At 36.0% G+C, this 25,579-nt stretch overlaps 1 protein-coding gene across 3 annotated transcripts in view; it reads right to left on the bottom strand.

The window, feature by feature from the left end:
• Positions 1–2,495: 2,495 nt before the first annotated feature.
• The window catches only part of SLC17A6 (solute carrier family 17 member 6), a 37,993-nt gene continuing 14,909 nt past the window's right edge, over positions 2,496–25,579 (bottom strand). For 2 of the 3 annotated variants that reach the window (XM_032488372.1, XM_032488370.1), the window contains exons 4-12: positions 18,515–18,629; positions 17,332–17,419; positions 16,706–16,792; positions 13,572–13,714; positions 9,750–9,899; positions 6,370–6,502; positions 5,856–5,966; positions 5,325–5,452; positions 3,301–4,623 (exon numbers count right to left, since the gene is read on the bottom strand). In XM_032488372.1, coding sequence (XP_032344263.1) covers positions 4,288–4,623; positions 5,325–5,452; positions 5,856–5,966; positions 6,370–6,502; positions 9,750–9,899; positions 13,572–13,714; positions 16,706–16,792; positions 17,332–17,419; positions 18,515–18,629 — 1,291 coding nt within the window. In that variant the 3' untranslated portion in view covers positions 3,301–4,287. Of the gene's footprint in view, positions 4,624–5,324; positions 5,453–5,855; positions 5,967–6,369; positions 6,503–9,749; positions 9,900–13,571; positions 13,715–16,705; positions 16,793–17,331; positions 17,420–18,514; positions 18,630–25,579 lie in introns of all 3 variants that reach the window. The other variant, XM_006195094.3, reaches the window with a different exon arrangement.

The following is a 25,579-nucleotide window of genomic DNA, read 5'->3' as shown; positions in this document are numbered from 1 at the left end:
CCTGGAGATAGTTGGTGCCGACCTACCCCGTCTCCTGCAGCATGGGGAAGCCTGAGCCTGACAACAGCTTCCTCATCTGAAACTAAAAAAAAAAAAAAAAAACAAACATGGAGAACACATTGTATGCAGCCCACTTTAGATCTTTGGACATTAAGAAAAATCCTTTATCTTGTGCTCTACACTGGAATTTGACACAACATTGTAAAATGATTATAAATCAATAAAAAATGTTAAAAAAAAAAAATCCTTTCTCAGGGAGGTTGGCAGGGGCCTGGTGTCCAGGAGCCTCTTCTCTCGATCACATCCGTGTGGCCTGACTGGGCAGCTGCGGATGCCACCTACACTTCAGGGAGGGGACTGGACTTTAGGGTCTATGAGAACAGGAGCTGTTTTCTCCCCACCCTGTATCCCCAGTGATTGCACAGTGTATGTGCTTCATGGACATTTACTGAGTGAATATATGAACTAGTAAATAAACCCCGGAAAAGCCAACTGCAATTGCTGGTAGCACTCTCTGTAGAGGAACACAGGAACAATCATCTACAAAAATAACTGAAATGTCCATTATGGTTATAGAAGTTAAATCTGTGTGTGTCTGTAACTTCACATTTCCCCGAAACACTGCGCAAGCAAAGATAAAGGGAAAAGGGCGCAAGGATGAAACGGTCATAAAGAAGGTATTGAGTAAATAAATAGATTAAATGTAGCTCATGTCAAGTAATAGAATATTAGACCATAGAACTCTGCTACTCAAGTAGGAAAATACACATGCTATACTGTTAAGTGGAAAAAGTAAGTTGCAACAGTAAATCAAGTATGATTTCAAATTACAAATTACAAAGTATATGTGAGCTTTCTGCATATTTTTCATAGAAAAGATTCTAAAAAGGTTAACAGTGCTTATCTCTGGGTAGTAAGACTATCCATTATCCTTATTTTCATTATTTTTAATACTGTTCTTTACTTAAGGAAAATTATCTCCCCTCCCTTATTCTACACTTATAATCAGAAGAGTAATAAAGCGATTTAAAAGTAAAAATGAAATTTCTCTCCTGCTATAGCCACATAGTCTGTATTCTTGTTCTAATCTTGCCTGGGGAATATTTAGGAAGTTAACTACATTGCTTAGACCCAGTTCCCTTTCTTGGAGAATAGAACTACTAACACTGGTATGTGTCCTTTGAATTTTACAAGGTGTGGTTGGAATGAGGGAATGTGTGGGAAAGCATTTTGCAAATTGCAAAATACTGGATGCATACAACAGTATCGATGAGGGTGGGTGTTGGGACAAGGAGGAAACTGAAAGGGGAGATAACTTTGCATGATTGAGATCAGTGCAAATGAACGTGGTCAGTGGTAATATTTAGAGACATCACTAGAACAATTTTCTTCTAAGAACTGTAACCTTTTGTATTATGGAGTTGGGGAAATTATATAGTGTTAGATTATGATGTGTTCATTCCTGTCATCAAGTTATGCAAAGATGGCATTGAGTTGCCTTAAAAATTAAGCCAAGCCTCTGGCTGTTGTTTATGTAGAGGATTGCAGGAAGAGAAAATATATTCCCTCGTCTCCCACTCTGAAGTTATGTGAGCAGTGGATATAAGGTAGAGGTTGAACCAATAACCATTCCTTAATCAATTCCTTAAATAAAAACCTGGTTAAAAAAATAAAAATGGAAGCAAAAGCACAGCTAATCAGAACAGCTCCTTTGCAAATGCGTTATATCCTCTGAATCCTCTTGATCAAGTCAGCTTCTCTTATTGACCTTCAGCATCTTCATTTGTTAAATAGGGATGTCAACTAAATCACCCCATAAGTCCCTTAAAGTAATAGATTCCATGAATCTCAATTACCAATACCATATAAGTATGGTCTCCTCTGTCCACACATTTGTAAAATAGGGAATCAGAGCAAATGATCATCTTTTCAGGGACATCGACATTCCATTGGCTTCCTTGGTAAATCTTGCTCACTGTTCACTGATTTGGCTGACACATGATACTAACGTCATGGCTCAGTTTTACCTTGGGAACATTATTTAAACTTTCTGAGCTTCGGTTCCTTCCTTTGTGATCTGGGAATAGAGAGACTACCTACTCTGGAGGATCCTTGTGGAGTTATGTAAGATGCTCCACTTAAAGTGATTGGGACAGTCCAAGCACAGCGTGTGTGTACAATCAAATTTGGGTAGCATCGTTGAATTGACAAGTTTTGAGTTTTTCCTAAGGTTTCTTTTTTTTTTAAGTTTAGCATAAATTGTGAGAAGACTGTCATTGAAAGATAGAGTTTGACTCAGAGACCAATTTCTTGATGTAAAACTCTTTCTGCAGAACCACATCCCACACAATGTAAAGAATGCCATGTTCTTCAGTTAAATCTCAAGTAGCTAGAAAGGCTGATATTCTTGAGCCTAGATTTAACTCCATTGACGTATACACAAGCTAAATTCACATTTACAAACAAAGTTACAAACAAAATAGAATCAGCCCAAATTAATGTATTGGTTTTTTGCAAAAGGATAAATAGAGCATTTTATTAACACTTTTTTTTTTGCAGCAACAAAATGATAGTCTACATCTTTTCATTCAACACAACAAAAGCTATGATCACATTACATCACTTTGAGACACAAAGCAAAAGATATTTTTATTTTCTTAATGTCAAGAATGGTGTGCATCTTAAAAACAGACTTTATGTTTTATATTTGCATTAGCAGGGCCTCCAGTCACCAGCACTATACAATGAACAGATCAAATATCCAGAATAGACAATTAAACATACCAATGATATTTTGAGTTGAACTGGGAAATGCATCATTGTCATTTTAGAACATTATAAAGAGGTCTGATGTTAACTTTTTTAAAAGAAAAAAAATCATCATTCCAACCACCCAAACAGCTACCATAAGCGAAGTAAAGATAATACGCACACAGGAAATTTTATGCATTGCACTTATTGCTTGATACACAAATGTCGCAATTCCTGTTGAGTTATATTAAGAAATGACAAGCAAAACGCCTCTGCCCCATCTAAAATTCTATGACTCTATGAAAGTAGAAATTGCAGTCCCCTAACCCAACATTAGGTGTATGCTATTTTTGGTTTTTTGGTGAAGATTGTTTATTATGTATCTGTGTATGGATACGTATAAGATATACAGATATATATAGATATTTTCATATAATTTATTGTCCTATATATTTGACAAATATTTTTAATGGGACTTTAAATAATAAAATTGTCTACTTACAATATCTCTATTAAGTTTATCTTTTCATATTATATATAGCTCTGTGGCACATTTCATATAGTATTTAATTATTAAGGAAGAAAGATACCTATATCGCTTCTATTTTGTTTGTCATGAATATTGCATTTTAAGGGCTATATCTCCATAGTAAACATATTAGATTCTTTATGGTGTATGCATTTTTTTTCCTAATGCAAGTTACAACCAGTACAAAGTTGTAATAAAAAATACATTGAAGTCTATTTATTGTTTATTTTTGCAAAAAAGTTGTGCGATATGCTACATGAAAAGTCAGATTTTACTGAAATGTGAAGTGTTTCATACTGTTAGGTAAATGAATGGAAGAACATGAAGCATACCCCTCACTTTACAAGTTCTTTGTCATAGATGTGTTTGTGCCCAAGCATCTCATAGAAAACACTGCAAGATATTCCTCTTGAAAACCAACAAAATATTCTACATTATGTAATAACAGTAATTGCTAGTTGCTAGCCCACAACATTCTTCTCTGCATGAGAGATATCCCAACTCCATGATTTATACTCAATAAATGTTGCCAACACCTGATGCAGCCAACATGACTTCACTTTTTTTTTTTTTTTAAACAGGACTTCTGCACCGTATCTTGCAATGCAGTGTAACAAATATATAAGTGCATTTTGCATGATCAAGTAGCTTTGGCTTCCTAACCTTTGTAGGATGGGATGTACCAACTCTTTCAGTTGTGCTTTATTAAATGGTGATGAGTTTTAGCTCATATGAATCCGATGAGTAACTACTTGCTTCTACAATTTTGACCAGTCAACCTTTAAATCACAAACGAATAGATGACTCGAATGGAAAGGATGGCATCTCACAACTTCTACAGATTGCACTTGATGGTAACTTCATGAGTTTGTTTTGATTTCATTTTTACAGCAAGACTTGCCTGATTGATATGTTTACATGTTTACATTACATTTTTTTTAAAATTTTTGTGCAATCACAATTAATTTAATCACAAACACTAAAAAGAAATCCAGCAATTAGCTTTGTTATGAATAATCATCTCGGTCCTTATAAGTGTATGAGTCTTGTACTTCTTCTTGTACAAATTCCTCTTTCTTTTCCCAACCATTGGGCCAACCTCCATTGGCTTGTGTTGTGGCACCGTAAGACTTGGTGGGACCATAATTTATATAATTTTGAGTAATGTCCCCTGTTTCTTCATCAAGCTCATCTTCGTGGATAAATCCACATTTTTCTTCACTTGTTTCCTCAGGATCTGCCCAGGGTTGCTTCTCTCCTGAGGCGAATATTGCATAAAATATAACTCCGCCGTAGTGGACTAGGGCAGCGATCAGGAAGACATACTGCCACTCTTCACGTGACTGCAGTGACAAAAAGTGGCACTGTGAGAACAACTGCCTGCGTTTGAAAAGCCTAACATCTTCTCTGAATGTTCCACTATCAAGCTTTTCATAAAACACTATCTTTAGGGAAATCCTTGCTCTGATTATGTAAGGTCAATATTGTGATAGAAGCTTCTTATAATACTCTGACGTCTATTATTTTTAAAAAATTTAAAGTTTTAAAATAAAACTCCAAATATATCTATGGTCTGCTAATTTCTAAAATACTAATAATCTCCCTTTTAATTTCCATTGAGTGGCTTATTTTTTTTCTCACACTTCTTTGGTTTATTTCCTTTTTGTAAGCCATAATTTTCAAGCTCTACATATAAAGACAAATAGCTGATAATGATTTTCTCCTAACAGTTACTGCGGAGGTCCACAAGACTTTCATTTGCCTGTTCTAATGAGCTGGGAGAAAAAGGGTTTGTTGTTGTTTTGCCACACTGGGGTTAGCAGAGATATTAAAAGGTGCTGAAAAGCATATTGCTTATTGGTTAGGGAAGAGGGCTCCCTCAGAGTTCTTGGAGGGAGATTATCTTCTGGGCCTCAATTTTCTCCTCTACTCAGAGGTGTGGGGACTAGACCACAAAGAGAATGCCAAAGAGAACATATTAGTGCTTTTCTCAACCGTGAGAGAGAATCTTCTACAGATGAACACCTCGTTTGCTCCATCTTACCTTATTCTTCGTCATTGCACCAACGATAATAGGACAAACCATGCCTGACAATGTGCCAACACCATTTGAGATGCCCATTAAGATACTGGCGTATCTCGGAGCAATATCCAAGTGGTTAACATTGAAACCTGAAATGCACACAGAAGAACTGACTCAGAGCATCCCAAAACTCTAAGAAGTGGGAGACTATAGACCATCCTCTATCACACTCACCACCCTCCTTAAAAGATACCAGGTTCATAACACATGCTTAATAACTATTTTTAGATAATTTAGCTCAGGGAAATGTGAATGGAAGGAGGTATAATGTCTTATTCAATGCTTAATATGTAATATTCATTCCACAGAGAGGAAGAGAAAATCAATTTAAAAAAAAAAAAGGAAGGATAAGCAGAGAGAAAGTCAGTAATGAGTAGTAACAAATGCAAATAATGATTTCTAAATTATCTGGTTTTTTTTATTTTCTAGTGGGAATATGGTGAGTAAACACTCTGAACAGTCAAAAGGTTAAAGAGGAAAGTCTAATCTTACCAGAAATAGCAAATCCACTGAACCCCACCGCAAGTACCAAGAACGAGATAGCGACCCCTCTAGTATGAGAATAGCCGACAACCAGAAGCAGTGTAGCCTCCATGCCAAAACCTTCAAGAACAAACGCATGAAAATACTTGAGAAACTCATGTAAATGTTTTCAGCGAGTCAAAACTTAAAAATCCTCACACTTATTTGACCTAGTAAACCACCTCAGGGAGTCTTTTTTAAAAATAATAATAACAGTAATAATTTATGCACAGAGATTCCTGAAGCCTTCCTTGTGTTTTAATAAAAACAGCAAAAACAACCTGAAGTTTCAAGGGTAGGAAGGGTAAAGTTAGTTATGCAGTGATTTAAAACTAGGAGTTATGAACATTTGAAGGTGGGAGAATGAATATGAGTGAACAATGCAGGCACAAATTTAACAGAAATTTGATATGCATAGAAAAAGTTACTAATGTTGGTTAAAACTTGGTTAAACACACGTTCTTAACATCACTAATGTACTTACCACCGCAATTCATGATCTTTCTGACTGTCGTAGTTGAAAGAATTTGCTTGCTTCTTAGAAAATCTGCAATCTGCCCTCCAATCGGCACAATAATTGTCATTACCAAGTGTGGCACAGCAGATAGCATGCCAACCTGATGAAAAACAAAAAGGGGAGAAATACACAGGACTGTAAGTAACGTGGGCAATTTAATGGTCTCATAACCTCTTTATGGAAAATGGAAGGAAAAAATACTCTTTCCAAATGACCACTTACTCATTCCTTGGAGAAGCAATCACTTCCACAGAATAAAAGAGAAAAGTTAGTAAATTTACATTGATTTCTTTCCATCTTCTAGAAGACAATACTGTTTCTCTGTTATGAGTCAGGAAATGTTGAGTTTATGAGTAAATTATCCTGAATCTTATCGCAGGGTGATTCACATTTATGTGCTCATTTTATAGTCTTAAAGGACATTTGCAAAAATTCATCATTAGTGAGGGGGGTAGAGAAAGACAGTGATGGAGACAGTCAGAGAGAAGAGAAATACATATGACAAACTTTGAAGAGGCTGTATTTCAAAATTCATTTTTTAATTCATAATAAGTCTAAAACCTTACCTGCACTTTAAATGTATATCTCTTACGAATTTTATATTTAGTTTCTACAGATTAAGAGGCCAGAAAATTCAGATCAATTCTCAATTTTAGGCATTTTCCATGTTAAATATCAATATTTGGTCACATTGTCATACAGCAGTATATAGTTTTTATAATAATTTCATACTAAATGGCCCAGTCTAAAATCTAACCTTCCAGCATTAATTCGACACACAGTTCTTCATCAATAATTATGTGTAAGGCACTGTTCCTAGGGCATTATGGAGGAAGAAATTGTGAATAAAATACATTTAGTTGTATATTACCTCACATATGGACATAGCACATTTTGTAGAAGCAAACACATAAGGAAGATTTTTACTGAGTATAATTCGTAGTGCAATTCCTGGCAATTGGTAAATACTAAATGTTTATTATTTGTATAAATATATCTTTCAAACTGGATTATTGAAGATTTGAGAAAAGATTCTGTTTTATTTATTTATTATTTATTTTTACAATAAAACCTGTGTGTCATTACCATGGGCTTTGGATGTTTAATGCTTAACTGACATATTAAATGACTATACAATAGCTTAAAAGTCCAAGCAATTTAATTCTTTCACTTCAAATGGAAACTTTTTATATTATTATTCTCACTGCACTGATGCTGTGACTTAGAAGGGTTATGCCATTCTCAAAGGGTTGAGAAGTTTTATGTATGGGCACAGGCTGAGATTATACCTATGTAATATAATATATATTACACATATAATATACATTACATATGTAATATGATATACATTATATATAATATATATGATAAAATATAATATAATATATAATGACTAAGTCATTGCACTTGTGGTTTTGTCTGTAGGATACTCAGTTTAAATAAGGTTGGAAAGAATCATCTCCCCTCTCCCATGTAAAGATTTTAGTTCACTTAAATTTTGTTGCACTTCTGAAAGATGGTGTTAATATCTTTGTTTACAGGTAAGATAACTGAGGATGACAATTATTCAAAAACAGGCCCAAGGTTATGTTTCAATAGTCTCTTATAGAGCTTGGATTTGGAAACCTGTCAGCCAGGATCTGGCTATTTCCTCCATTACTTCCTTTTCACATTTTTCAGGTAAGTCAGTAATCTTTTTTTTTTTTTAACCAGTATAATCAAAATCTCCAGGCCAATCTGTGTGTGTAGAATTTCTCCAAAATTTTAGTTAAAATATAATAAGTGAATCAAACCAATTCATCTGATTATTATATTTAATTTTTATAAAATATCATTGCTTTTACTCAAGCATTTTCAATTAACTGGAGCTACAGGGTCAGGACAACCATACAGTTTTATTAACATCAGTTGGCTCCTTCACTCTCCCCCACGAGACCTGACTTTATTAATAGCCTCTCAGTGTCATATTTGTCCTAGATTACGAAAATGGACTCACACCTCCAGCAGCCTTTGCTGAGAACTATAACACCTCTCTGAGCCTCCAAAGGCTACCCTGCAATGTTTGATCTGCTCCAGAGAGAAGAGCCCTGTCTAAAGCAAGCCATTCTTCTCAGGAATGGAGGAAACAGTTTCCTTAGAAACAAGGATTACAAAAGAGCTCTTAGAATAGCTACTCCTAAACTCAGGTTTTCTTCAGTTCCAAGCCTCAGATAGTCTTTCAAGCAGAGACATAATATGAATAGTGAGCCCAGCTGGACTTATGTAATGACATGGAGAGAAATGGCAAGTCCATGGCCAGTTCAGACAAGAGTATTCAGGACTCAGCAGAGGGCTTGGCCCAGAGAGGGAATTCAACAAATACTTGCTAAAGGCTTAAATGAATTATGGTTTACCTGAATTTGCCTGGCAGAGTAAAGGGAATTGAAACGTAAATCAAAGGATATGGGCTTAAACTTGATTGCCATTTATTGCCAGGTTGCCCTTAGGCAATTTAAATACTTACCCTAGTTTCTGTTTCTCCAACATTTCAATAGAAATGATGACAGTTATCCAGCTGGTTAACCAAACAAGGTTGTTCATGCATATGAAATGATTTTGTAAATTTCCAACCCTTATATAAATATAAAGCAATATTTTTAAGTTCAACTTATCCTTATAGAAAATCTCAAAATGATTATATTTTCATAGCTACAAATAAAAGTCTGTAGCATTTAGCATGGTCTGCTGCAATTGGTAATTTAATGCTTTTGTCTATATCACCAAGCTGTGAACTCTTGAGGAAAGGAACCACATTTTTATTTCTAAATCTAACACGTAAAGTTTCACATATCATGTTCAAAGAAAGCTTGCTAAATGAATAAGTTGGATAAACAACATACAAGAATGTTTTCAGATATTTTTGCTACCCTCAAATCTTTTAGACAGATTTCTGAGAGCATTGAGGAAGAGTCTGATTGGTAATTATATAAATAGAACTCCATTTTAATAAACATACTTTTCCCACTCACTGTTATATAATCTCTGACCTGAGACTTAACAGGAGTTATGTTTATTTACAGGGAAAAGGCTACATTGCTGCCCACCTCAACCAAGATGGAATCTCCATGAGGGCAGAGACTGGTTTTGTTTTGTCTGTATCCCCAGCAACAAAAAGCAGCTTCTAGCAGGCAGTTGAATGCAGTAGGCACTCAAGCACGTTACTTAGTCTTTGTTTCCCAGAAGTTATTTGCTGAATGAATAAATTAATAACTCATGATGTTGAGAAGACAAAGTCTTGCCAAAGGCACTCAAGAGCCACTTGAATACAAAAATGATGCTCTAGTTAAAAAAGGATAATTTTTACATACCTTGCTGATTTCAAATCCAAAGACTTCCTCAAAATACGCTGGCTGACTAATTAGCAGCAAATAAAAAGTCCAGCTTCTGCAGAAGTTTGCAACAATTATTGCATAGACTGGCATAGATGTAAAAAATTTCCTCCACGGAGTCTTGAATTTCTGAAATCCCAAAAAGCGAGCCATTATGACCATTTTAAATATTCTCGAACTTAGATGGGAATAACAGATGCTTTGTATTTTCAGGATGTGTATGTTGGGGCATGAGTTGGAGGGAGGCAGAATGTAGTAGATCATTAATTGCAACAGTCCGGTTAACCTTAGCTGAGTGAATAATTGTTGGAAGTGGGGCAAAAAAAACCCATCAGCCTCTCCTTCTGATTAAATTGTTTCAGTTTTAGAAACACACAAGATTCTGTATTTATGGAAAAGTAATTCCAGAAGCACAGATCCTAGTTTCCAAGATTTTTCTGTTTTGCTTTGGCGGCGATAGGTCGGGCCTCAGCTAAAACTCACTGCCAAATCGATGACCTTGTTGGCATCCAAAATATTGTATTTAAAATGTTGAAAATTCAATGTAATTAGGAGGAGAAAAATAGGAAAAATTAAGAATGTGATATTCTGGGCTCTGTCAAAATGCAATGATACCACTACCTATCTACAAGTTCTCTTGACAGCCAGGGCATATCAGTATAAAGTCCGTGACACCGGAGTGCAAAGTCTTGTAAAATTCATGTGGTATACATCTTGGTTAAAGCATTTAGCCACCTGGCACACCATGGGCATATCATAATTAGTTATTTATGATATTCAAGACATTCAAAATTAACCTAAATATGATTGGCTTTGCTTATGACACTCATTAAAAAATTACACCCAGCATACTTAAAGATCCTATGCATGCCCAGATATAAAACCAAGTATCTTCCTCCAAGACTAATATTTTTCAATCTTAAAGTATCTCTCATAGTTCCAAACACTTTCTCAATACTTTATTTTGAACACTAAAATGCTGCTCAGTGAAAAAAAGAATAGCCTAACATCCCTTTGTTTAATACTAGCTTGGGATTCTTAACCTGACCAAATTAGTAAAAGAGGTAGCAAACTTTTTTACACAGATTTAGAAATTATTCTTGGATGTAGAACCTCATAATTGCTAGCACTGTTTGTGAGTCTATTGAATTTTTTCAAAGACCACTTTAAAGCAATATGGTAGGAAGTTATATTGTGGCTTTGGATAAAATTTTCTAGTGACAGGATCAGAGATGGGCTCAAAAAGTCCAAATTTAAAAACATTTTTGATGTATTCTGAAAAAATGGTGCAAGATGAATATACTTATTTCACAGATAATAAAAATGGCCAAATACGCTAGTGTCTATTCTAGTATTATATTTGAATAAAAAATAACTTCAGAACGTTATTAGAAGTAAATAATTTTCTCCTCCTGAGAAAGTATTTTTTAAATTCATACCAGGATTATCTCCATTAAGTCATTTTTCCTTTGGTCTGCAAAACAATTCACCAAATGTAAGAGAAAATTGTCTAATCACATACTGTAAAAATTTATGGGAGGGAGGCCACAGATGGGCACATAGCATTCTGATAATATTCTATTTATTGAACTGGCTATTTGCTTCACAGGTGTGTTTAGTTTATAAAAATTCAGCAAGCTGTTTGCTTATGGTTTGTAAATTTTTCTGCATGTATGTTATATTTAGTTTTCTAAAGAAAAAAGAGATTAAAAAGACATTACAGTCTACTGTAATCAATATATGATCCTTAATTGGATCCAGACTCAAAACAAATAGCTACAAAGACATGAATATAGAATAGGTATTAGGATCTGAATTGGGGGGTCAGAAATTTGAATATGAACTTGGTATTAGATAATGTCAGGGACTTAGTTTTAGTTGTGTTAGGTATGACAATAGTACTTATATTATGAAGGAGAATATTATTTTAGTAGAGATGCCTGTGAAATATTTGTGGGGCAAGGGTTATGATAGCTCACTTACTTTAAAATCATTCAGCAAAAAGAAAAGTGAAACAAACAAGGCAAGACATTAAAAACTTTTGCTTCCATGCAGTGGGTCTGTGGATGTTCCTGTGCCCATTCTTTCTGCTGTATATTGAACTTGATCACAATAAAAAGTTCAAAATAACTAAAGTACAAGTCACAGTCCCATTTGATCTCATTTTAAAATTTACTTCAAAGCTACAGGAAGGTAAAAAACAAAAATCAGTAAGAAGTAAAATATTGTGTTTAGAAAAACAATAAGGTCTAGGAAATGAGGAGTTTAAGACATCTATGCTGTTTTAGCAACCTGCCAATTGTTTTTCCTTGGTTCATTTCCAGAAATTGATTTTCACTTAGACTAAATTTCTCATTGTTTTAAAAAATTCTTGCCTGACATAGGCACACGATCTCTCAAGAACTTGTAAATAAAAGAAGCATATTTGACTAATGGAGACATGGGCTGATCAGATTATTTTTCACTAGAAACTGAAGCTACATATTGAACACACCACATCACCTATATTTAAATTCTGTTCAGAGCAACTGGAGCTGGTGGGCACCAGAGCACATTGCCAGCCTCCACCCCATTCCCACATCACCACTTGTGTCTTGAGTAGCTACCGTCTGGAAAAAATTATCAGTCCATTTACAGAAGGAAACAGGAAGGAGAAAGGTCTAATGCCAGTCTATTCAGCTAATGGAGCAACTATAATGTAAGATTTTTTTTTTTTTGAAGTACTGGTTTAACTTCTAAATGATACACAATACAGCATTTTTCTTACATATTGAAGGCCAAGAAGATACCCTCAGCAACACTGGGTGACAGACATTTTCACTTAGGATGAGATGTCAAAGACAAGCATTCTCTAACAAATGAAGCAGAGTATCAGAGCTGGAATAAAATACAATCAAAGATGAGGGAAAAGCCTTTAAAAGAAGGAGGAGAAGCCTAATGTACACGGGGGCATTTGTTCCTTAGCCAGCCCATAGTGCCTTCAACTCTTAGCATAAGGAGATTGGATTACTGATTAGGTGCTGGATTACTGAACCTGTCTAAATACATTACTTTTGCTTAAAAGTCATTTTTTGTAGTATCAGATGGCTATTTATTAATTACTATTTATGATCTATTAGTATCACATATGCTAAAAGATTTGCATTGTTGACATAGAACTGCATTTCTCTCTCCATAGGCAAATCTTGCTGAATAAATCAAATTGGAATCAGAAAAAAACTACATAACATTATGTTTATAATACTTAATCTTCATGATAATAATCTTAAAAAATGGTAACATTTTATTAATAAAATGATTATAGTCTAATAAGAATAATTTTCATGTTAGCTACCTATGGTTGGTATTCTAATGCCTTAGTATTTACTAAATTATATACAAATACACATGCATAAAACTTACATTTAGGAGAGTCAGTAAACAAAAAATACCCCATTTCATGACTTGTTAGGTGATTTGGCATTTTCTATAATCTACAATTACTAAATATTGGTTGAATTTGCTTAAATTATGAACCATATTGAACTATTTTCAAAACTTGTTTAGGTTTACGGTTATAGCTGCTATCCAGGTAAAATTTGAAATGCTTAAGACAAGATAAAGAAAATAAAAAGAAATTATAGATGGAGGAAGTAGCAATCATTTGTCAGGAAGTCAGGGAATGTGGATGGATTAAAGAAAACAATCATGATTGATACCAAATTACTTTCATTGGACAGGGACTCGTAAAATAGTTTGGTTGGTTGAAGGGAGGTGAGATGGAGAATAGAATAGGAATATACACCATAATAAAGTTCTTACTTCCATTGCACCTAAAAGATTTGCACTCTCTCCAATGCTTTCTTCTATGTACCTACGTTCTTCATCTGTTATAGTAGGATGCTTTGCAGGACTCTCGTAAGACACCAAAAGCCAAAACATGTACCAGATCATCCCAAAGCTTCCTGAAAGCAGAAGTTCGAAAGGAGGAAGTCAAGGAAAGCCATTGTAAATACTTCCATTTAAACAGTCATTTGCTAGAATAAGACTACAATAACCTAGCAACATTCTGTACAGTGTGAATTTGAGCTTGTGTTTCTCCAAATGACTCTGGCCCTCTCTGCTTGTATTTTGCCACTAGGCTTCAAGCATCCTGAAGTATGGTCCTGTAGTTCTATCTCTTTGTCACTATCAAATAATGGTGATACATCAGGAAACTCACTATAATTATCGAATGGTGTGGTTTAGAACATGCACATACATGCAACAAATTTTTACTGAGCAGTGACTGTTTCAGGCACTCTGCTAAGTGAGAGAAATATTATAAACAAGACAAAATTCCTGTCCTCAAAAAATTTGGCTGGGAGTAATGCTTTTATTTTGTCTGTCTTGAATATGTGAGAGTGGTCTGCATTTCCAGGGAAAAGAAATGTTTGCTTCCCTCTCCTGTTAGCACATCCAGATCTAGTAAACAGACAATTAAATAAAATTTAGAAGGTTATTTTAGCCTGAATGGTTATTGTACATGAGAAATGGGCTTCTGTAATTAATGTGGTAACATTTAACATTTTATGTGACTGCATACCACATTGCCTACTAAAATCATTGTTCAGGCAGATGAAAGTTATAAATGCCAATATAATAAACTGTTTGCACGTTCTATTTCACCCCTTTATTTAGCTCTCTCACCATTAAAATATGCCCTTATAGTACAACATAAATCTGAATCATTAATAATAGAAATAATTTCACATAATTTATTCTGGTTTCCCAGCAACTGGCCATTTCATTTTTGTCTCATACTGTTCTATATTCTCCTGGTAACAACCTAAATGTCCCTGATCTCTCGAATATTGGTTTTTGTTTGTTTGTTTGTTTGTTTGTTTGTTTTGCTTGCTTGTTCAATCTTTAAGAAGTGCTCCTTAATACTACAACTTCTGATGGGCTATGCCAGTTTTAATTACTGGACATGATAGCAAACACAATTTGGGGTCACACAGTGTGTGAAAATTTAGTATAGGGTGGTGGTTATGGAATATGGCTCTCCCAGATTCAAATCCTGGCTGTGTCACTCTGAGCTGCATCCTCGAATTAGTAACTAAATCTCTGAAAATCTCCACTATAAAATGAAATAATTCCTTTTCTATGAGACTGTAACAAAGAAAAGTTAAAGGAGATAATGGGTAAAGTGACAGCACAGTGAATGGCACAAAATAAGCACTCAATGAGTGAGAGTGCTTGTAATCTAGTAATAATTATCATTACCACTAACCGAATCTATCTACAGTGCCAGACACTCAGCTAGTTGCTATACATGCATTAATTTTTTTAACTTAAGCCACATGGGTTTTATCTCATTAATTTGTAAAATATGAATATTGAATGTGTGGCTCAAAGACCAAGTTTTTGTTACACACAGCACATAAGCAAGTACTGTTGTACGGTATTTTCAGATTATCTAATATTTAAACTTCATACCATTCGATGATAAATATTATATGAGACATAACTTGAAATAATGAGATTGGTTTTCACGGGTACTTTGTGGAAATTAGTATTCTCACTTTAACATCACATCATATCTTCAATTCAGTAATGGACTAAGGCTCAAATCAGAGGATTTAATGGATGGCCAGGCCATCCCAATTTGTGCTGTATATGCTACACATAAGTGCTTTAAACCTTTATGTGTTATGGGCCCCTTTAGAAATTAAGTAAAATATATGGATTAAAATCTGATTTAAAAAAAAAAAAGACCTTCCTAGGAAACAAAAATACGGACAATTGCACGTATGGCTCACCATTTAGGGCATTCCTGAATCCAAAACCCGTCCATGGCTTTCGGACTAGAATAAGAGCCCCTACTGTCAAGTACATTTAATAATATTCTGCAAGCATAAGAGTTTGCCTTGATAAGAATATTTCAAAATGGGAATGGATCATAGCAAATTTGGAAGCAGCCACATACTGCTCTGCTCTGCTCTGCCACGCGACAGCATTAATCTTCCAGGTTCTCCTGCCCATGTCCAAAGATGGTTTTAATCAGTGACAGCATCGGCTGGAATCCAGATCTCTTACATTTCTTTTTTCCTCGCTATTAAAAAAGTGTCTTTTAGAGAGAGACTGTAAGGGTACTTTCCAGTAATCCAGCTTCTGGTTAGAAAGAGAATAGAAGGAGTCTGGACTTTGGGTTTCTTGTCATTTTTTCACTTCCACTTGGGGGCTTCATCTTTTTAATTCTGGGGAAAAGCAGATTAAACTGTGCTGCTGCTGGAGCTGACGGCTAGTATTTCGTCACACAATTGAATCACTGCGTTAGCACTACTGCGACCTTCCAGCTCCCTGCCCCTAACCAGTCTCAGGGAGGCAGGAGCAGGGAAACGACCGAGAAAGCTGTAGCTGAAGAGGGGCTACGAAAAGTGACTATTCAAAAAGGGTGCTGCCTGGCTGCTTCCTCTTAATTAGCTTTGAATCAAGAGCTAATTTAATTTTTTCATAATCAAGGATAATATATGTTATATATTACAAAGTTTCCATCAGCAATGTGGTTGCTTTTAAAAATGATAAATATTTATGTAGGGAAAATCACAGAGATAGGATATTTTCCTTCTCAGAATATAAGGAAAGGATTCCTAATGAAAAAAAATTAGCGAGTAAACACAGAAGTATATTCACCAATCTATCACACTGTTTTAAACGCTATTGTATTCCTTTTTTTTTCTTTTTAGTTGAAGTGTAGTTGATTTACAATATTAGTTTCAGGTGCACAGCAAAGAGATTCAGTTATACATATACATACATACATATTTTTTTCAGATTATTTTTCATTATGTTATTGCATGAAATTGCATATAGTTCTCTGTGCTATACAGCAGGTCCTTGTTGTTTATCTATTTTATATATAGTAATGTGTATCTGCATTTCTTTTAACTCTATGGTATAGAAATGCAACATACCATAGACATAGAAAACGGAAGACCAGCCAGTATACTGTACAAGAATGCCAGCTAAAGGCATTGCAATCACAGCTCCAGCGTAGGAACCTAAAGTAGAAGAGAAAATGGTAAGCGAAATCAATGGAAATTCTTGACTTCATCCTAGGTTTCTCAGTTGGCTCACACAAACACACCCTTCCCTTGGGTTCATGCACACTCACACCCACACACACCTGAACGCATGTATATGCCTACACACTCAGCCACGAATACAAGACTACACAAGCAAATGTAACCTACTTATCCAAGACAAAAATTAAAAAATAAATAAATAAGATACTATAATAAAAAAGAAATGTAAAAGACTACAATAAAAATTATTCATGAATATATTCGAAAATCCAGATGAAATTGATAAACCCCTAGAAAAATACAAAACACAAGAAGAAAGAGAAGATTTGAGGATCCCAGTGGAGATTAAAGAAATTGGAATAGTGGGTCAAAAACCTCTCCTCACGTACACGCAGACACACACCTACAGACACACCCTAAATGGTTTTACAGGTGAGATTTGCCAACTGCAAATTCTTATTGAAGTTGTTTGGAAGCTTCCACTGACCATAACTGTATCGGCACGTAACACTCACCACAAAAGGAGGTGGTTGCCAGTCTACTCCTCTCTAGAGGAGGGGCCCATTTGCTCCATATTCCATGACATGCTGGGTAGGTTACACCCTGTGATGGGGGAAGATATATATAACCATTTGGGATCCAGGGTCATCGGAAAATCAGCATATTCCCATCTGTGATACTGTTTCTTTAGAACTGCACAAGGTGTTAGGGAAAGCTGCTACTCGTGGGCCTTTCTTTGCTGATTCCCTGAAATTCCATTTTAAAAACATCCAACCCAGACCAGGTAAGTCATGGCCTCTTTTCGGTAACCTGTTTAAATTCTCCCCACCCTCCAGTCTTCCTTCCACCTCAATTTTCTTCTGATTAAGTGCAAAGGAAAGACCTTATATTACTCAGTTCATCTTCAATTCTGAACACTGTGGGAAATTTGGGAGACCCTTTTGTGAGATGTTAAACTCAGTGATTCCCAAATATAAAATAATCCATAAAAGGAATGTGAAATGTAGATTCTTGAAGGTCCTATTTCCTGAAAATAGTGTCTAGAAATTAAGACCTTTAACACAATTATCCTTTTTCTATTATTTTGATCCTATCATTTTCTCTTTTTAGAGAGGCAGGAAATTGTTTTCAGTGTCTTATTATATTCTCTGACTTATCTACTCCCACCATAATCCAAGGAAAAAGAAGAGGGAACAGACACAGCACTCTCAAGTTTTTAAATAGTACTCTTTCAAAGGCTAAAGGCCAATGAAGCAAAAGTCAATCATTAGAGTTAAATGCTCAGATAATACATTCAATGAAATATTTTAGTGAAAACTCAAATCATGATTCAAGGCCACAGGGACTGGGTATAAAACTCCCCAAAGGTATTAATTCAGTGTTATCACCAGCAAAGGACGGACTCAAAATTCTTATCACAGCACACTAACAAAAGTGCCATTTTTTTTTTTTAGGTCAAATAGTCACTAAACATTTCTTTAACACTGCTCAAGTCTAGAGAACAGGGGGTAAGCAGTCACAGTTGTAGTGTGTCACCACTCAAAGGCAAAATATCTAATTGGTTAACTTTTCCATTTTTTCAACACTCAGTAGACACAATCTAATAAAATACAGTTGTGTATAGATCAGGACAAAGATGATCTTCTGATTCTTATGAGCATGCCGACCTTAAGATGACATCCCCCTGCAGTTCCGTACCTCAACAAGTCCCTGCAGTATCCTAACAAAGATGACACACCCATAATGCACTCTGGCTGCTGATGGGATTAGCATATTCAGGGTAGAGGTAAGAAGTATGGCAGCTCCAAAAACCCTGAAAAAGAAAAAGAATAAATAGATCTACATTTCTCAGATCAAGTTAATCACAAGAAATTTAAGGTAGATTTTTTTTTCTTTTAAGATTCAAATATGTTCTGGATTTGATTGGCTAGCCATTGCAAATAGATACTTGGACTATCTTGAACTGCTAATTATTTGAAGCACAAGAAATAAAAGAATGATCCAATAAATCTGGTTATGCTCACTTTTATTTGTGCTCTTCATAGATTTAGTTACAAATTGCAAGTATTCAGTGAATCATTGTATATGTTTTCAGTCTAAATCTTAGTCTACAAAGCAATCTGCTTAAGAGCAACAGCTTGTTTTCCAGATACACTGTTATATCCCTAATGCATAGCACAGTGCCTGATAAACAGTAGATACTCATTGAAGAGTTGGTGAAAAAATAACAAATACCCAAGGTGTTACACTTCACATGATACAACTATTTGTGACTTCTCTAGAAGCTGCATATACATAAAAATTTTATGAATGGAATTATATTTAATTGCCCCAAGAAATGCTATGATAAAATCTCCCAGAACATGTTTTTATAATAGAAACAATGATTACTTAATATATCTAGCTCAAGTTTGTCTTTTGTGTATGTGTGTGGGTATGTGTGGGGAATTCTGTATGAGGCACACTTATAATTGCATATGTGTGTGTGTGTAATATATATATATATTACACACACACACAAGAGTTCAAGAAAGAATTGCTGGAAATATGGTGCTCACATCTTTATCCATCAGCAAGTAAAAATTTCATTCTATCATTAACAAAAAAATCTTCCATCATTTTAATACTAAGCAAGAAAAATATCCCCTTAAGTGAGTAACTTTAGAAATATCCTCTTGCAGCGGAGTTTGGGGGTATACTATCTCTAATGAGCTAAGCTATGTGTTCTGAGCAAGTTTTCTCAAGTTGAATATTGAGCCTTGAATTCAGTCAAGATTAGTTGTCTCACAGAAGCTCTCATTCTTCAAAGGGGCACATTTAAATGTAACCATTAAAGACCTGAGTCTCTGACAGAGGCCTTGATCATTATTCTGCTACTGAAATTTGAGAAATTAACTTGTAAAGGGTTGAAATGGATCAGCTTTTCTGTGAATCACAGACTGGGTCAAATACTTTTGTTTATTTGATGCAGCCTAGTATCTGCCTGTCCTCAATGCTTCTATTCATTGAAATAGAGTCACTCAGGAGGTGAGTGTTCTGTTCCATTCTTCCTCTGAGCTGTTGGCTGAAAAGGTATCTTTGGGTTTGAGTCAAAGAAAAACTTATTTCCTAAATGTCTGGCACAAAATAGAAACTTCCTATTTCTAGAAGTCATTACTCCCATTAAAATGCCACACACCCACTGATACTAACCTTCTGCCAAATATGGATTTATTTTTTCAGAAAGTAAATGTAAAAATTCCATAACCTGGTACTTATGAAATAAAAATCCAAAATTGTTATTAAAATTGATATAACATGTATATTCATGCTTGATTGCTTTCAAGTTAAAAGAATTTTCACAGGTTCTTGTGTGCAAACCCCGGAATACTTTGGGGGTTTTCCTCAGGGCTGAGAGGAACCAGAAGGTAGCGTAGGGGGCATGGTTCCTGGACCTAGTGGTAAATGGTGCCTGATCCCAATGACCAGTGAGGTGAACACACCTTTCTGCTATTCTGGGAGTTGGAATGTTGTACCGGTGCAATAGAGAGGATGAAGGCAAGAAGGGCAAAGGACACAGGAGTTCTGGACATATGGTGTCTGGGTACTGGCAAACTGGTGTTGAGAGTATCTTTCTGTAGATCCATTCTACTTTACTTATTATCCTGGATAATAATGAGACTGAGACCTAAGATTTTAAGGATAAAGAGAACCAGAGCTACATAATGCTACTGGATTTGTGAAAGTGTCTATATGAGTTGTGTATTCACATCATTCAGCCCTTTGGAAGAATTCCCTCAAACCGTTGCCCATGAACCAGCTGCATTAGAGTTCCCTGGAGTGCTTATTAAAAACACAGCTTTCTCACTCCAGACTTTCCAAATCAGAATGTGCTAGGAGTGAAGCCTAGAACTCTGTTTTAATAAATAGTCCAGGTGATTATTTTGCATGCAAAGGTTTGGAAAAAAAAAAAAAACACTGCAAGTTTTTATTTTTAACCAGGTTTATCAAACATGTGTGTTCTCTTTTTTAATAATTATTTTGAAGGAATAATGCATGAAGTTTATTTTCTATGAATATCGCTTTCAATCATCACTTTTCTTTCTCTCTATCTTGAAGAGTTTAAAATATTGCTATCTCTACATAGCCTGGAGAGAGATCAGTTTTACTCATTCTTATCTCAGGATTTCTCAGCCTCACACTATTGGTACTTCAGGATGTTTGCTGTGAGATGTAGTCTCGTGCATGCGTGGTGCTAACGGCACCCCTGACCTGTATGTGCCAGGTGACAGTAGCATATGCCCTCAAGTTGTGACAACCAAAAATGTCTCCAGCAATTGCAAAATGTCCCGTGGGGACAGAATCACCTGCCAGTATAGCAAAATCAGTTATGAACTATTTGTTGAGTACACACTATAGTCAGAGATAAATTTAATGGGTGATTATTCAACTTGCTAGACACCAGCTAAAATTCATAAAACCATAAAATCCACAATCATCTAGCAACTCAATGACACGGGCATTACTGATATACCCATTTTATAGATGAAGAAACTAAGCCTGAGATAAGTGAAATCACTTGCCCAAGTTGTGCATCAGTTCTAAGTAGAGGAGCCCTGTTTCAACTCTAGTCTGTCTGATTCCAGTGCCAGTGGGTTTTGCCATTGGGATTTACATTTTATTCTGCACATAAATATGTAGTTAGTAATGTATTTTAAGATTCTAACTATAAATTTAAATAATCATCTTCACAAAACTGCTTGAAATCATACTACTACTCCTGAGATAAAATACCAATAGATTGCTTTCAGTGTTTACTTTCCACTCTTACCCTGAATAGTGTTTCCAGTTATATAATCTGTGGCATTTCTAACTGCTTCATACTTTTAAATTTCTTAATTTGTTCAACCATCCTTTTTTATTATTAGTGGCCATTGTGTCAAATAAAATGGATTGACTCTTTTTTTGTAACTATTTAAGAATAAAATTCATATAACTTTTCAGAACCTCATTTTCTTTTTTAATGTTATTAAAATGCTATCCAAATCAATATCCCCAAGTAATTAAAATTCTGATTATCAAAATTCTTGGCCAGTGTGGGAAGTGTTTAAACTTTTTCTTGATGCACTCCCACAGTCAAAATTGAAGCAGCCACCTCATTCAACATTCATTTATGCATTCACACTCTAAACCTCTGTGAGACTATATTTAGGGCACTGTGTTGAGGAGGAGAAGGGAGCTAAAAGTTACAGAGCACTTACTATACCATCTCCACCTACATTAATTCATTTAATCCTCAGAACAGCTCTCTAAGTTACACTTCCTTTTCATTTTACAAATCAGAGACTAGAGACAGATGGTGCAAGAAAAAAGCAAGCAGTAGAGCTTTTGAATCCAGAGCTCTCTGACATAAAAATCTATTGTCTGTCTTCTTTCATCTACATGAAGCTACTGGGCACTTAGAAAAAGATAAGGATGCCCTGGTGTAGCAGAAGAGAAAGAGACAAGTAGCCAAGAGACAATACATGCCAAAGGCCATAACAGGAGCACAAATGGAAAGCCAAGGAGGGAAAAATCCATCCCAGCTGGGATGACCAGGACACAGGTCCTTCGTGGGGAAACTTGCAAATCGGGCCTTGGAAAATTTATATAAAAAGGAATGAAGAATTTCCAATGAGGAAATGGATCAGCAAAAATAGTCCAAAAAAATGGAAGCAATTACATTATAAATCAGAAACTAGGGCAGTGTTGGAAATGGCTGGACATGGTGGTACGAGTGAGCAGAAGCAAGAACAGTGGAAGTGAGAAAACGAACAAGAAGGTTGTGAGGAGGATTTGGGAAATGTAGACAGGACAAGGAGGGGAAGAGAAGAGTCCATAAGACCATGGCATCTTGGGGATGATGGAGTTTAGGATAATCAATGATTATGTCCCTAAAGTCAACTAAATACGACGCTTCCTGAAATTGAGGGGAGAGGGAACTATGAAGCCAGGGAGACAGAAGATGATCAAGAGTCATGTAAGTTCAGGCAAGATAATGGCTCTCAGAAGAAGGCGTAAAGGGACCAAAGTCACTAAAGGTGGTAGAGAACAAAGTAAGGTGACATAAATATTGTACAGAAATTTTTATAAGACTCTAGCTTTGTTGCTTAATAACTATGTGCCTGGAAAGTTACTTAACGTCTCTAGGCTTCTGATTTCTTGCCTATAAAAAGGCAGTGCTATATGATTGTCAAAAGCATGTTACCAGGGCCAGACAGACTGGTTCAGAGGTCAGTTCTGTCACTTATTTCATGAGTGATCTTGAACAGTTTATTTTATGGTCTTTGCTTCCTTCCTCATCTACAAAATGGGGATATTAGCAGAACCTGTGAGATATTACAGGTCAATCATTCAGAAGAATGTCTGGCATATCCTCCGCATTTAAGGGGTGTTAGGACTTGGACAATGATATTACTCGGTTATGTTTCATAGGATCACTGTGAGGCTAAATGAAAGAATACAGCTAAAAGGCTTTAGTCTGGTGCCTGGAACATAAAAATAAATTCATAAATGTGAGTCAGTCAAGGAGAAACCATCGTAGCCAAAGGTTATTGACTTGTTAGTAAGTGCCAGTCGCTGTTCTAAGTTCTCCTTTTGAACTAACAACAGCTCTCCTCGAGGGCTGTTACTGCCATTCTTATTTCACAGGTGGAACAACCCAGTCCTAGCGAGTCACGTAAGCTGCTAAGGTCACACAGACTGTAAACGGGGAACGATGGTTTATAGTGACTCAGTCTGGTTGTAGATCCTTGCTACTTAACCACACAGCTCTAGTGAACTCAAACAGGGGCAGAACTCACACTAGCCACAGCGGATAAAACTCTGATAGACAAAGGCATTATTGAAAGATGGGTGGTCACAGCGGTGAGGAATGAGAGCTGGATTCCACCCTGTCCCTCCTGTGGTTGGTTTGCTTCGTTGTTTATTTATTTTTTCGGTATAGTTGACTTACAATATTATACGTTTCAGGTGTACAACAGCGGGATTATGGTGATTCAGCATTTTTATAGATTACACTCCATACAAAGGTTTTATAAAATGTGACCCTTATTCCCTATGCTGTGCATTACATCCTTGTAGCTGATTTACTTTATATCGAGTGGTTTGCTTTGAAGTAAGTAGTTAAATGGAGAGGCTCAATTAGGGAGGGTTTTGTCTTTTTATGAACAAAGTCAAGTTTCTGAAAAAGAAATGGGAGAAATAGAAATGAGTTTGGAAAAGAAGTTCCAAAACATAGCATAGTTCAGCACCGTGATTTCCAGGCTTGCTCATGTGTGATCATCACCTTGGGGGATTTGTTCAAACAGGGAGCGCTGGGTGCCAGAGCTCCTGATTCCGCGGGTATGTGTGGGGCCTGAGAATCTGCGTTTGTAACAAGTTCCCTAGTGATGATGATGTTGCTTTTCCTGATGTGAGAACCATTGGTTTAGCAGTGCTGTGCTGGATATTCCCCTCGGGCATCACGAAAGAGGCAGACCTGGAGCGAGGAGCAGCCCAGAAGGAACAGAGCTAGTTATAGCTGAAGTGGGGGCCTTACCTTTTATTGGAGAGGGGCAGCAAGGATGGAATGGAAACACCTGCTTAAAGGGATAACGTCCTTTACGAAACACAAATCATTCGATCAAGACCCGAAGTGAAGTTCTCTGGCCTGGTTTTGACTGTCCTCACTGACCTAATTGACCAAGCTGCTGTCTTATTTTTTTGGGGGGAGGGACATGTAAACAGCACAACAAAACATTATTTGGCAATACACTGTCTGTGCTTACAGGGTATGAATTCAAAGTCCAACTCTAATTTCTTACCAGGTCTGATCTTGGGCAAGTTGCTACTACTTAAATTCTCTAAGCCTTACCTTCTCCACCTGTAAAATGGAGATAATAAATTTCCATACTTCAAGGGAGTATCACAAAGATTAAGTGAATCAATCATGAAAGGGGACAGAATCTGATGAATAGTGTATGGTTTATAATATCAGCTATCATGACATAGAAATTTCCTAACATTCAACAGTTTTCAGAGAATCATTATTCTTTGTCCTTTTCTTCCAGAATGTTTTTGCCCTGATTAAATAATGCTATTTCTGCGACTGTGGATTCAAAGTTGTTCTGTAGCATCCTGAAATTCTAGCAGCTTAAAGTGTATGAATTCCAGCTCTATTCTGGGGGAATATGGAACTGATCAAAATGCATCAACCCCTCAGTCTGTGCCTCAGTAACCTATCCAAAATATCTGACAGAAAACAAACAAACAAACAAAATGACAGCCTCTCCAAATCAAGTATACCTGTCTTGGTATTCCTCCCCCAACCTTTGCCTGCAATGCCTACTTTCCAAACACACACACACACACACCCCACTTTCTTTTCCAGCTACTAGCCTCTCTCAGATATTCCAAAAGCACTACAGATCCCTTCCATAAGACTTAATTTAAGAGATCATGTGTTTCTCCACCCCCCACACACACGCTATTTGTGTCTCTTGGAGAACACAGTCCAGGTCTTTTATTTCTTCAAACTCCATGATGGTAGAAGAATACTTTGCACATGGCATGCTCTTAAGAAATGACTACTAGTTACTTTTGTATAAAGACTTTGCATAGAGGGCAATGATGTCTTCCCTTCCTGGGGTATATGTAGGTTGATAACAGGTCTTTCTTCTCTGAACCGCCTTTATCTCAATACCCTTTTAAATCAACTGACCATTTTTTTTCTTGAGTTTTTAATGGGAACAAACCCCTTTGGGG

This window comes from Camelus ferus, chromosome 10 (assembly GCF_009834535.1).
Source record: "Camelus ferus isolate YT-003-E chromosome 10, BCGSAC_Cfer_1.0, whole genome shotgun sequence".
Classification (NCBI taxonomy): Eukaryota; Metazoa; Chordata; class Mammalia; order Artiodactyla; family Camelidae; genus Camelus; species Camelus ferus.
The sequence above is the reverse complement of the archived record's forward strand: the minus strand, read 5'-3'. Positions and strand labels throughout refer to the sequence as shown.